The sequence below is a fragment of the Vanellus vanellus genome (genome assembly GCF_965231255.1).
Source record: "Vanellus vanellus genome assembly, chromosome: 4".
Taxonomy (NCBI): domain Eukaryota; kingdom Metazoa; phylum Chordata; class Aves; order Charadriiformes; family Charadriidae; genus Vanellus; species Vanellus vanellus.
The window spans coordinates 68,292,740-68,307,668 of record NC_138909.1 but is presented as its reverse complement, the minus strand read 5'-3'; the positions used below and the strand labels follow the sequence as shown (position 1 = coordinate 68,307,668).

The 14,929-nt window shown below is 42.8% G+C and overlaps 1 protein-coding gene across 1 annotated transcript in view; it reads right to left on the bottom strand.

The window, feature by feature from the left end:
• The window catches only part of NWD2 (NACHT and WD repeat domain containing 2), a gene marked incomplete at both ends in the record, with an annotated part of 59,579 nt that extends 47,031 nt beyond the window's left edge, over nucleotides 1–12,548 (bottom strand). The window contains one exon of the mRNA XM_082482808.1: nucleotides 12,398–12,548. Coding sequence (XP_082338934.1) covers nucleotides 12,398–12,548 — 151 coding nt within the window. The remainder of the gene's footprint in view (nucleotides 1–12,397) is intronic.
• Between the last annotated feature and the right edge of the window lie 2,381 nt (nucleotides 12,549–14,929).

The window sequence follows — 14,929 nt, the reverse complement described above, 5'->3', positions numbered from 1 at the left end:
TAACCACATTTAGTTGATGATATATATTAAAGTAATAGTAAATTTGCAATGTAACAAACTTGAGGAGTTAGCAATTGAAAAAGGACAATACATGTTCTCATCACTTACTCCATTTGAGAAGCAGATGTAGTTGAAACAACTAAGTTCAATTTCCCACTAGTCCATTTCACAAGTGTGATACAGAAAATAATATTTGAAGAAAGTCCAGAACTGGCATACCAATTTAAGCAATCGGTGACTGAACTACAGACTGCCTTCCAAATTAGTACCTTCCAATTACTTTAGTGTTCTTCCCTAACTCTTTGCTCTTACTTTCACAATAACAATACCCAATGAGCTACAATGACCTGTAAAGGAGGACAAAGATCTTCTGTGATGCTATACTCTCAATGGCAGTGTAGAAGATGGCTGAAAGTGTGGACTTGACTTCATCTCCATTTCTTGCCCTGCCAGACACTATCAGTCTTTCTCAATGCCTGTGAAGGTCTTTGTCCCTTAGCCACAGAATAGCTAAAAACATCTTCAAGTCATCTTTTACCTTCTACACCTACATAGGGTTAAACAGAACTGAATCCACAACTGGGGATCCCACTTATTTGAAACAATTATGAATTGATGTAATAACTATGAGGAGCTGACTGTGGTATTAACACTGAAGAAATACACCAGCAATGGAATTGCTCAGTAGAATTATATAGTATTATACATGGTTGATTATAGAAAGTATGAAATAGAAAATTCATAATTAAAACAGGTGGAGTGTAAGGAGATCATTTGCATTTTTAGCTCTGTTTTCTAAAGAAAGGAGTAGTATATGATGATCTCTGTCTTCTACATGTTTTCTGTTCTCTTTTGAAAAATATTTTAAACTCGACTGATTAAACAAATCTGACAATGATATTAATCTCAAATATAATGAATATCCTATATGAGAATAAATCAGCAGGTAAATAAGAAAAATCCTGTAAATGAGTCTCCTCCTCTCATTCATAAATAAACCATTAAAGGAAAAGCCATAACACAAGCTATTAGACCCTTCAGAAATGCCTTATTTGCAGAAGAGCTTCACCTGAAACAAGCATTTCTCTGCAGGACGTGCATACATGGCAAAATAATATTTATGGGCGTTTATTGCTTTATATTATACATGCTTTTCTTGGATGCACAGATAGGCTTCCTGACATGGTAAACGGATGAAAAGGCAGAAACCAGATTTGAGAAATTTATGAATAATGACATAGACTAGTGAAAGTTACTAAAACATTCTAATCTAGGAAATTTTCAGGGAATATTTTACCTTCGGTCCTTTGTATTGACTAATGAGTTTATTTTGTGTCTGTTTATGTTGCAGTAAGCACTATCAGTAGTGCTGTGGAAGACAGTGCAGCAGTGTGCTGTACAGTCCATTTTCCTATGTATTTTCTTAACTGGCTTGGAGACAGCTCATAAGAGCTAGACTATCTTCAGTCAGGAATGGCACAGGTATTTTTCATCCTGCTTCAGGCAGGAGGACAGATTCGAAGGCCTCAGGACATCCCTTCCAGCCTCCTGGTCTGTGATTTGCACAACAAATGACTGTCTAAGGTTCTTTGGACCTCTGTTATGGACACATATTTCTGCTTTTATGGCATGTCATTGAAGTCAATGGCGCTCATTTTTCTCACCACAGATTTCTTAATTCTTTATAATCCCATATTGTAAATGACTTGCATTTCAAAGTAAATCATACAAACTTTGCTAGTGTCTTGATATGCCAAATTAGGGACCACATACGCAGTAACTTGCTTCAAGAGCATTGCATAATTCTTCATCACATTTAAATGTAATCCAATATGTATATAAGTAAATCAAGACCATCATCAAACAATATGATTTTATCATTTTCCTAACATTTACTGGTAACTACGCCTAAACAGAGGATCAACACTTACTGCTCTGTTATCAGTATCTGAGCTATCAGAAATATAGGGTGGAAAATGACGAAGAAAAATAGACATTTTCTTCAGAATAAATAACTTTGTCTTGCCAGAACAATACAGACTATGAATCTAGCCACCAGGATTATTATCAAGTAAGAAAATATTTTTCCTCTGATCTCCTTTTCTAGAGTTCGTGGGGCCTTTATTAAACAACAGTAGGTACGAAAAAAATTGTTTGAATACACATGGTCTTGTTCATACAAAATTCCCACTGAAGTTAGTAGGATTAGGCATTTCACTGGGCAATAATCTATCTCGAGACTTGGAAAGGTTATTACAAGTACCAAGACTATTGACTTAATTAGTAAAGCAACTAGACAAATTCATGGAAGCAAAGGACCTCACAGATTATTAAACACAAAGACATAATCTTTATTATTTTGTCCCTGCTGTGATCTTTTATTCATCGTGCATCTGAAACTGCCAGGGTCACAGGAGGAGTACTGGGCTCCTTTGGTCTAACTCACTATGTCCCATCTTACTGCATCTGCTTCTCGTTTATCTTATACATAACAGCTGATGTGCATAACTCTACAAATATGGATAACTCCTCTCATCTAAAAAGATTAAGCCCACATGGTTATTCAATGGTTCTCAATCATTTAAAAGTAATCTTAATCTCATAAAATCCAGTCAGTGAGATTGCTTGTCAATAAACGTTGAGTGTAAACTCAGGCAGTGTCAGGGATTCTGTTACAAATACTCTAAGGTGCCAGTCATTTCTTCCTGCATTGCATGGTCAGGCATCAATCTTGTACAGCACAAATAAACAATACCAACTAACAGATAATATATATTGAAACCATTGTGCTAAAAAGGGATTTTGGAAGGTTTGCACAAGCCATTTATTTTGCCAATGATTTTTAACTTTGAACTTCTATATGCTTCTGAATGTCTATTTTGTACTTTTATGAAGTGCTGTAGCTTGTAAGAAATGCAAATGCTCTTTAGCAATACGAACACATCAAAGGGTCTCGGCTTCAGAAATGCCCGCCAATAACACACTCCAGTTGGGCAGCTCCCTGACACTAAGGCTGCGCAGATAGAGCTCTTAGTCATTAATTCTCATTTCATCTTAATGGTTTGTAAAACATTATGAATTAGGGACTCTGAATAATAATTTTACAAAATAACACTGCTATGTATCATACATACACCATAGTAACTACGTGTCTCAATACCTGATTCAGATAACAGAGTTGGAGGACAAAGCTGGAGATTTATAAAGCACAGGTGTGACTGCCAAGGTACTCAATGGCTAGTAGAGTGATATGGACTCTATTAATAAACATTTTTGAGTATTTAATCATACCAAAGACACGTTACTATACTGAAGGCTGCAGCTGTGCCACCCCAAGCAACTGCTAGAAGCAGGTCGTACAAGACTGACAATTTGAAATCTGAGCTGTTCAGATACTTGATCAGTCCCAAAGACTTATACTTGGCAACAGCATGACTCTGGATTAAGCCCATTTGTTAGACTTTCCAGCCTCTGGCACCAAGTATATTTTGAACAGTCTGATAAATCTAGTCTGTAAAGATGGCTTTTTTTTTCTCTAGATCCAGCTTCTGTACAATAATGACTGTAGTGGGTCAGGCGTAAGGTCTGTCCAGCACAGCATCTTATCTCTGACCATGGGCATTAGCAGATGCTTATAGAGGGAGTTGAGACCAGGTCAAAGATAGAGGCAGGCATGTAATTATGGTGGTGATGGGGTGGCTTACAAGCGTTGCATGTGGCACATCTGCTCCTTGCCTGACACAGCAGCATGTGCATGGTACTTAGCACTGACTCAGGGCTCCCTCCTCCTTACCTTGCTGCGCTCCCTGCTTTCAGCTACCTGTGATTTAGCCCTACTCCCCTTTTGACTCAAGATTTTGGAAGTAAAAACCTCTCTCTGATACAAAACCCAAATTAATCAGAGTAGCATCAGGCCAGTGGAGTTATTTTAGAGTTGCACTGGCACAACCATCATTAAATTGGGTTCTCTAATTCTATCTATTATTATCCTTCTTTAATTAAAATTCCAGTAAAGGGATAAAGCAGTTGTCTTGAACAGCACTGCCTATATTAAAAACTGCCAGATTTCTCTGTATTCCATACACACGACTATCTATGACTACATTATATTTATATCTATCACCTTCAATATATTAAAACCTTAAATTACTGGTAGCTAAATATTACTAATGTATTATTATTGCAGCCTGAAAGGATATCTTATCACAAAATACTCTTTCAGCAGATGAAAATCCAAAGAAATTTCATTTGTTTCAGATGCAAAATATTGCCACTTGGGCACCGCCCTCATATCTTGTATTAGAAGTTCAGTGACTCCTTGATCTAAAGTTTTCTTTCGGTAATAAATATTTTAAAATTCTCCAAATAAAACTTAAAGTCTAACCTTGGATTTTCTCTTGTGTGTTTACGCATCCTGTGAACACATGCATACGCCTACATAGTCGTGTATTTAAGTTTCTTAAAAGGAGTTCTTTTGCTGCATAAGCTTAGAGATGGGATGTCACATTATGTACCCTTTGTACTACAGTGTTCTTACGCGATTACAGAAATCCCACCACAGACTACACGTGGTCTCCTTGAAACGCAGCCTCGGAAATCCTCGTTAGCATGCTGCCCAGCAGACTGTTGCTCAGCTGCGAGGTCATCCCACCACCCTTGCTGAGGCAGAAGGGACGCTCCCCTGGGTCGATGGGGAAGGCGCTGTAACGCCGCCCCCACAGTGCTGCCTCTCATTTCAACCTCGGTCTCATACCTTGCTCAAGGAACAATTCACAATAAGGGCTCGATGCAACACTGCTGCTGTCCACCATCTAACACATTGTTCGAGAAATCAGTATTACATGGAATTTGCACAAGCGTTTCATTGTCCCTCACTGCGTGTGGAAACTGTGTCAAGTGTCCAGGGGCCTCAAGCTCCTCTTCGTCTGTCATTGAAAGGATGACCACTTTGCACAAGAACAAGGCACGCTCCAGTGTCCTGCACACATCTTGACTGCTCTGTATTTCTAGCGTAATAAAAAGCTGCATGCATATATATCTATGCATAGGTACACAAACTAAAACATATGGAACTGGTCTAGCATGCAAATACATCTGAAGGAATAAAGCAGTATTCACAAAGTCACAACGGAAGAAAAGAAACTGTAGGTTCTGCTCTGTTTTAATACTATTTCTTCAATCTAAGAAAAACAGTCATAAAATTAGTCATAGATTTCCGAGGCTGCGTTTCAAGGAGACCACGTGTAGTCTGTGGTGGGATTTCTGTAATCGCGTAAGAACACTGTAGTACAAAGAAGAATGCTAGGCACCAGTACAGGTTAGGGGCTGACCTGCTGGGAAGTAGCTTGGAGGAGAAGGATCTGGGGGTTGTGGTAGACAGTAAATTATCCATGGCCCAGCAATGTGCCCTTGTCGCCAAAAAGGCCAATGGAATCCTGGGCTGCATAGGGAAGAGCGTGGCCAGTAGGTCGAGGGAGGTCATTCTCCCCCTCTACTCGGCACTGGTGAGGCCACAACTGGAATACTGTGTCCAGTTTTGGGCTCCCCAGTTCAAGAGGGACAGGGAACTGCTGGAGCGAGTCCAGCGAAGGGCAACTAAGATGATTAAGGGCTTGGAGCACCTCCCTTATGAGGAAAGGCTGAGAGAGCTGGGACTCTTTAGCCTGGAGAAGAGAAGGCTGAGGGGAGACCTTATTATGGCGTACAAGTATCTAAAGGGTGGGTTGAAGGAGGATGGAGCCAGACTCTTTTCAATGGTTCCCAGTGACAGGACGAGGGGTAATGGGCACAAGTTAGAACACAGGAAGTTCCGTTCAAATACACGGAAACAGTTCTTTACGGTGAGGGTGACAGAGCACTGGAACAGGCTGCCCAGGGAGGTTGTGGAGTCCCCTTCCCTGGAGATTTTCAAGACCCGCCTGGATGCATTCCTGAGTAATGTGCTCTAGGCAATCCTGCTTTGGCAGGGGAGTTGGACTAGATGATCTCTAGAGGTCCCTTCCAACTCTGATAATTCTGTGATTCTGTGATTCTGTGAAAACCTAAGCTGCTAGTGCATACAACCCTGAATGTTTACAAGTTTACTCGGGGATAAAATCTCAACTCCTCTGTAAGGCTTTTACTTTTACAATAGCATTCAACAAAACCTAGGCTGCTCTTCAGTAATGATAGAATTGCAACCTTTGAACAGAAATACCCAGTTCTCACAAGGGGTCCTAACAGCAAGTTTGAAAATTGGCTATGATAGTGCTGCTGGAGTTTTATACATCCATTTATACCATTTTATACAGTTTACGCTATTTTACATAATTTGTGTATATGTGTGCGTGTGTGTATACACACTATAGACATATATACAAAAATTATAGAAAAATACTATTTTAGTAATTGTTTTTAAATTAAAAAAGAATGGTCTTGTGGTTAAAAATTTGAAGTGTTGTTTTTTAAGTAGATAGGGGAAATACCTAATCCAAACTTTTGGAGCTGATAATTCCAGATGCTGCTTAGCAGGAAGGTAACTGGTTTGCTTATTTGTAAATACCAAGAAGAAAGAACAAACCCAACAAACTAAATAGCTTGCTGTTTTACAAAAAAAAAAAAAAACACAAACCATGCCTATTGATCTTAGTCTTGTTCTCCAAATGCACATCCTACCTTTTGAGTACATGAATTAAAAATTTTGTTGAAAATCAAACAAAAGTTCTGAATGTTTCCACTTGCATATTTAGTACACTTAGAGGAAATCCTTAGCACAGTCCCCAAGCTACATAAGCAAAGAACCCACCAAAAGAAGAGGGTGACACGAAGAGCCGTTCTTTTCATAAAGTTTGTCAACAGTTTCTCAAGTTTACCTGTCTGGCAGAATAAACTTCAATCCAATTCTGTCTCCATTCTGGCACAAAATGATCATTTCCTCTAACAGGAACAAAGGCTTGAGGATCTGCTCAGCAAAAAATCATCTCGTACTGGTTCTGCTTGAGATCTACCAGCCCTGCCTTGCAAAAAAAGTTAAAGCCTACATGAGACTTGGTCACACAGTCTCGAGGAGAGTCAGATCTTGCTTTCTGCTCAACCACAGGAGCACCACAGTTGTTCTGTGGCACCAGAGGAAAGAGAGAAAACTTCACATAGAGGCAGAAATACTGAAAATACCACGCTGCTTTCCAACCTAATGAACTGTAGGTATCTCTGACCTTTGGGCTTCCTGAAATAAGACATATTTCAAATCATGGCCCATACCAAACCCAGGTACTTGAACCACGTTGCTCTCCCAAACTCTGAGATACTCAACTTTATCTCTAAAACTATTGAACTTCTCTTTTTTCCCAAATGTAGCTTGGTTTGTAGCTCTTAAACACTACAGTGATGTGCGTCACACAAAGCCATAAATAGCTCCAAAGTTAGGTAACCAGAACTAACACTTAGCATAAAAAAAGTCCTGGAGTTATTTGTCTCCACATCTCCGCAACACCTCCTTTGCAATTTCATACACTTGAACATCTGTGTTTTCCTTTAGCTAAGGAATAAATTCCACCCAGATTACATAAAATTGTCTTTATAAAAAGATCTTCATGCAGTGTACCCAAGAAGGGACACCATATGGTATTTTGGGGCTGGCCAAAATGGACAACCATTAACAGAGCATTATTCTGGCTTTTAAGTATTTTTCCACATTAACAATTCCTCAATTACATTTTCTTTTTAGAGAAACAACATTTCAGCTAAAAATAATAGAATACACCCGGAATATGCTAAGAATGAAAAGTTATACCTTTTTCTTATCACATATGGCAATAACTTTGTAATTAAAGCAATGATAATTCTTCATCTGTTATGAGTTATTCACCCTCATGTTCAGTAGCAGTAAACTACAAATGCACATAAAATGTTTTTTCTTTCAAATGTACACCAACATGCATAAAAATATATGTGACCAACTCCTGCAAAGCAGCCAACAACAGTAGGTCCAAACAAAAACATTGGTAAGACCAATTTCTGCAGTCATTATTTATCGGAATACTCCTTATCTAGTCAACAAAACTAACTGCAGATGTGAATCTTGCTTTATGTATCATGAGAAAATATGTAAATTGGGCACTGAACATTTGTGCTTTATTAGAATGGAGAGTTTTTCAAATTAATACATTGTTCTGGATAATGCATGTCAATGGAAACCATACAAAGTTGAACAGTTGTATAACAACTCAATAAAAGTCAAACTCATTCAATATTGTAAGAGAAGGAAATCTCACTCAGGCAGTCTATGGGGAAGCTGGTGAAGTTCTGACTGTGCAAGTTAGTTTTATGTGGCGCTTGTACAATGGAGGCATTAAAGTGGTGGTAGTATCAGCAGTATCTTCTATTAGAATAAGATCTTAATTTTACATTTCTACATGTATACATAGCACTTCATACTTAAGATTGTTAATCATGCCAAAACTAGTATTATTTAGGTTTTTTATAAGTAATACGTTTTATACGTTTTAAAAAATGGGTACTTGAGGCAGAGAAACCATGAGGAACGTAGCCTTTCTGTACAAAAAAGGGCTGTTCAAACAAAGCTTGTTCATGATCTCATCACAATTGTTTCTGTTTGTACAATAGAAATGTTTTGAGTGACCAAAAAAATGGCTACAAAGTATTAACTGTCATGATCCAGTAAAAAGCAATCCTGTGTTGGAACTTAGGAGGTGTGCAGAGGTGCTGCATAGAGGAGACCGTGCAGTACGCAGCTCATACAATGGCTGGAAAAGGGAGCATCCTTACCATGTGAAGTGTTAAATGCAACCCTGCTCACACTTTGAGATAAGACTGGCTACCACCACTTATATGTCAGGACAAACTCAGATGCTATATAAAGGTATTATCATCCTGTCTTCAATGGAACCACCTGTGTGTGTAGGATTTGGCTTTGTACACCTCTCCCGTCAATGCATTTGCCTCTGCTAAATTACGGACATGAAAAGCACCTTCACAACCAAAACTTAAAGAGCTCAGAGTAAAAAATTATCTATGTCTTAACTACTCAAAGCAGTAACAAGACCTTAAGTCAAACTAGCAGAAGGCTAACTTCCCCACTTTTGGAAGAGCCAAGAAACTTTAAAATTATCAGAATTTTGACTGTATGTTCCAATTCACAGGATTTCGTTTTCAAGACTAATTCCTAACTCCGGTTAAGGCATCAGTTTCAACCGGGGCTTGTAATACCGCCTTATCTCACCACATAATTTCTTGAAAGAGCCAACTTTGCAACTCGAATAATTTTCTGCTTGAAGTAGTGATGAGAATCATTGGAATGTTCTGAACCTACATAGGGCTGATGTCACATCTCCATATAACAGGACCGTATGGAAGTTTGTATCTGTTCTATATAATAAGAACTGTATGATAATGGAAGGTGTCTATCCAGGCACTAATGAGTAGCAGAGAAACTGTCATTAACAGATTGCTGTTACAGTCCACAGATCTCTACATGTAACAGTAAAAGCACTTACTACAATTCAGTGAATATAACTTACTTTCCTTAACACTTTGAAGCAATAAAAGTATCTTGAGAAAACCAATAAATTATTTAAAGCAAAATCTTCAACCTCTCTTATCCAAAATACATATTTAAAATATGTCTGATTGCTTATGTCTACTGAAATGAGAAAATAGACATATTTATGTTCAAATGATAAAGCAACTTAAATTTTTCTAAAGATCCAGTCATGTTCAGTGATACAAACATTGATTAACTGATATCAATAATTTGAACAAGATAATACTGTTAACTACCTGGGGAAAACACAATTTCCCTTATCTACAACATTTCCTCTAGAAAACATGAGACTGTAAAACGAAGCGATTTTGTTCCTATTACCCATGCTCGCTGTCGCCACTTATTGTTCTTTTCAGGGATTTCTGTTTAAGAAATTGTACAAATAATCATTTTCCTAGTTGCCTAATAAAGCCATAATACATTTCAGTCATACTGAAGTATGCTTATAAAGAACAGACCAAACACTGATTCACCAGACTTCTCCAAGATACACTCGTTAAACTGATATAATTACGGAATCACGGAATTTTCAGAGTTGGAAGGGACCTCTAGAGATCATCTAGTCCAACTCCCCTGCTAAAGCAGGATTGCCCAGAGCACGTTACTCAGGACTGCATCCAGGTGGGTGCAAGAAATTCAAGAAAAATACTTTTAAGATTGTACGCTTTAAGTTGCAGATAAAGTTTTCTTGTGACTGCTAGCAGGATTCATTCCTAAGCTTCTCTGGCACCACAGTTCTGGCAGGTACAGAGCACAGCCAGGGGGTATTCACTTCTACCTCTGGGATTTTGGGGACTTACAGCCCCTTTCAGGAATACTCAGCACCAAGAAGTATGGGTATAAAGTGTATTGACATGCTGACAATGAACAAGAAAGGCCTTAGTCATGCAAATATACATTGTGGTTTGGGGCTTAAAGATGCTAAACAGTTTACTAAGTTGGAAGCATTTAACTCTGGCATTGTGAACTCTTCCAGGAATTTTGCAAAGAGCATTTTTATTTCTAAGTTCTTTATTAGATGATATCTAAATCCCACTGTAGGCTTCTATTTCTTGTTTATCCATATATTCTTTTTTTAAGGTCACATGCACATCAGTAATGCACAAAGGCCACATTAGTGATACCTCTGTGTCAGTAATATCACAGATAAATAGTCATGGTTGTTTCTCATCGTTTGGAGTCCCTAAATGTTCACATAAGTGGCTCGTGTTGGTAACCAAAATCTGTAACCACTCTGAAATTTCTGTCCCATACTATCACTTCTGAAAGCAGGAGCAATGTTGCAGATGAAATGTTGGACATGAGAAGTGTTAATCATTGTGATCATATGATCCTAGAAAGAAGCTAATATATCTAATGCTAAACTGACCAAATTATTTTCTTCCTCTCAGTGTTTTTTTTCAAAGCTGAAATTTTGAAATAACAATGCAAGGGTAAAATCCTGCAAATGGATATATATGGCTTCAACCCCCAACTTTTAGAATTAGTTTAGTGGTTTGGGGTTTTTTGTTTATTTTTTTTTTTAATTTTAGCAAATATCTAGCTAACATGCCGAGCTATCCTGACGATAAATGCCATTCACATCAAATACGGAGGCATCAGTAGCTGCACAGCTAAGGCAATGCTGGCAGAAACCCATTTCTAATGAATAACGTATCTTCTAAAAATCACACCAGTTTTCTTTCACAGCCAAATAAACATTTTCTAGATTATCGCTATTTATATGCCTTTGCTTAGATTGCAACAGTAAAATGCAAGCATTTTCATGCCCTCCTTAAAGAATGGCATCTTTTCAAACCAACAGGGATGTCAGATGTGAGAGCAGAGAGTTTTCTCGTGTGGAGAGCAACTCGGAAGACCTGGAGGTGTGGGAATTCTTCAAGGCAGCGCTATGCCCACTTTTTTTTACTTGTGAGCGCTATTTCGCATACTCACGTAAGTATCGGTGCCAAGACAATTTTCACTTCAAAATTCAAACTATTTTGTCATTTCAGGCGTGATTTTCAGATCTCTTATGTTTGCAGGAAAGGTGACAGTATTGTTGAATTAAAAGTGTTGGGGGGGGAGGTGGTGGGTGGTGGTGTGAAAGAGAATTGTGAATATAGCGGGCTCATTTTTACAGGCAAGAAATGTCATAGGTGTGAATGCTTAATTTATTATTTCCGTGCTTCAAGTGGGAATATGCTTCAGCAACTTACATCTTACGGGTGGGAACGACACCTCCCGAATGTATGCAAATGCCTCGTATCAACGGGCAATTTTAAAAACAGGCTTTAAGTGGCAGGATACCTAATTAGTTCAGGTGTCGACTATGCGATCCCGACTTTATTAAGCTAACACTGCAGGTTTCAGCGCATGCTTCCCTGGAAGCACAGTATGACCGGGATCAAAGGACCACATTTGCTGTAGCCCTCAGCCGGCGGCGACCTGCTTTCCCTCTGCTACGAAATCAATGGGCAAACTCTATTAACCACAATATTAATCCACAAAACATCCCCCCGAAAAACCTGCCCCCTTCGCTAGAAGTCAGCCCGTTTCCGTGGCCGAGACCTCCGCGTATCCTGTGCCCCTCCGCCGCTCCCACACCGCAAAAAAGCCACCACCACACACCCCCCCGGTGCGTTAACAACTTCAGGAGCGGAGTAAACGGGCGCCTCCAAACCCCTTTCCGACCTCGCACACCGGCACCCCACCCCACCCCGAACCCCCACGGCCCGGGAAGCTCCGCGGCGGCGGTCGGGAGCGGGGTGCGGGGAGCGGCGCGGGCGCTGCGGGCGGCAGGGGGAGCTGCGGGGCGGGCGGCGACAGCGACGGCGGCGGGGAGCGGCGGCGGGGCCCGGCGGGCGGCGGGTTTACCTTCGGGGTTGGCGCTGATGAAGACGCGGACGCTCCTGCCGCTGGGCACCAGGTGGGACGGCAGCGCCGAGAGGTTGCCGGAGAAAGCCGCCCGCCGCAGCGCCGCGTCCCGCGGGCAGGGCAGCCTGCCGCCCGCCCCGGCCGGCCACATCCCGCCGCGCCGCAGGGCGATCCTGGCAGGCAGACGCCGGGCTCGGCCTCAGGGTAAACCCCGCACCGCCGCGGCGGCGGTGCTCGCCACCGGCTCGCCGGCAGCGGCCATGCGGACCCTCCGGCCGGGGCCCGCCGCCCTGCTTCCTCGGCGGCGGCGCGGCTGGGGCTGGAGCCGCCGCCCGGCGCCGGAGCGCGGGGGGCAGCGAGGAGGAGGCGAGCAGCCGGCCGCCCCCTCCCCGGGAAGAAAGTTTGCGGCGGAGCGGTGGGGGAGGCGGCGGTGGCGGTGGCGGCGGGACGGCGGTCCCACGGCGGCAGCCTGGCCCCCCTCTCCCCGCCCCCCCCCCCAGCGCCGCCCGGCCGCAGCGGAGAGCAGCGGGAGGCCGGGCGAGCCGCCGGGCCGGAGGGTCTTCTCGGGTTCCCCCTCCGCCCGGGAAGGTTTGCGGTGTCCAAAGCAGGGAGGTCTCCGGGCGAGGCTGAGGGCGCCTTCCCCTCCTCCGAGCGTGTCACAGCCCCGCGGTCGGATTTTTATAGGAAAAGCGCTGCCGGCTCATCCTTGGGGCTCTGAAGAGTTCAGAGCCCTTCTGGTGTCCTGGTCTGTGATCGCCGGCACAGGAGTCCCACCTGCTCAGATACAAAAGAGAGATGCTCTTGCTGCTTTTTTCTTTCTTTCTATCTTTCTTTTTTTTTTTTTTTTAATCAGTTATTTATTTATCGGAATAAATGAAAAGCCCCGGTTTGAAGAATGAAAGGGGAAGGAAGCGGCGAGAGCAGCAGCCGGCGGGATGCGGTCCCTTTGCAGCAGTCAGTGGCGGGGCGTCCCGTCGGGCAGCGCCGATGAAATATTCAGGAGGGCGGCGGCGGGGTCGGGGCGGGCGGGGGCGGCGGGCCGGTCCCCGCTGGAGGCTCCCGGTGCGGCGCGGTGCGGTGCGGCGGCCTCAGCCCCAGCGGGCGGCGGGCCTCGGGCGAGCCGCAGAGTTTAGAAACCTCCCAGGGAGGGGCGGGCGGGCAGGCAGGGACCCGGCAGCAAAGCGGAGGGGAGGGGCTGGGGAGGGGGGAACGGGGGGGACGGACACGACGGGGACAGGGGAGGGGTGGGCACGGGGCCTCGATTAGCCCGATGGGGCAGTTGGCCGTGGGAATGCCTTCTTGGGAGGAAGCGGCAGGCTTGGACTGGAGGGGTTTGCAGGTGTTTCTGCACGCTTGAAAGGCTGGAGGGAAAAGTCCTTAATGCGGGTGGTACTATATGGGCTGTTTCATGCGCTATATCTGATGGAAAGCTGGCTTGTGTATTTACACATGTCAAATATATAATACGCTATGTGTACTGTATATAAAACAACCTGCTTGTGTATTTATACACAGTATGTAGGAGCCGAGGTCTTCATCCACACACACACACACACACACACCCCTCTTCCCCGTCCTTTCGGTACTCGCTTGCCTTCCCCCCTGCCCCGGCCCGGTCCCCGCCGGGCGAGCTGCGGGCGGTGGCAGCAACAGGGGAGGCTGAGCTGGCTTTTCAAGGAGCTAACGCTACTGAAGTCGGCACAAGCAAACTGCTCAGCTCTCTTTCAGAAGCGAAGGTGACAGCCAGATGGGTTGCTTAAGTGTTGCTGAGCAGATTTTTTTTTTTTAATCCTCATTTTTTAAAGAAATAAGGCATGGGCAAAATTGCGTCCCGTGTGTGTTTGCATGTGAGTAATTTTGTTGCTCTTTGCTTGCTGTTGCTTTATTAGTTCTGCACCCCATAAATTTTGGGCCGATTTCAACCAAATGAAACACAGGGGCAAATTTTAAGATATTAATTCTCCAAGAGAGAACATTCCTGTAAGTTCTGTGAACATAGCTGGGCAGGGGAGAGCGCGCTTATCTGCAAAAGAAAAATATCAGTGTGCATTTCAACCATTAGTACTGAAATGTCAACACTGGACAGAGAGGTTGTGCCACTGTGTTGGGAACTGAGTGCCTAGGGATTGGAAAATCCCTCTTTCAATCAAAATATGTATTTCTGTAGGATTCTGTGGTGTCCAATAAGGACCAAATCTCAACTGAAGCCTTTCATGGCAGACATGCATATTTGTCTTCTCTGTGGATTCTCTGATGCTCTGTTTAAGACAAGCCTCAAGCTTTGGTATAATTCGGTTAAAAAATCTGACAGTCATGAGATGCAATTCCCTAGGAAATGAGACTTCATATATGTCACTGCTTGCAAAACTATTGGTCTTATCTGCACTTCACTTACCCTTTGTAGAGCCAATGCGCTTAGACGCGCCTTTTTCTGGCTTGTGTCATGAACAGGTAATTTCTGTAATACAGAGCTGAAAAGCAGCTCCTTGAGGCTGCGGACAGTTAATGAATGCACGGAGGAAATGATTTATA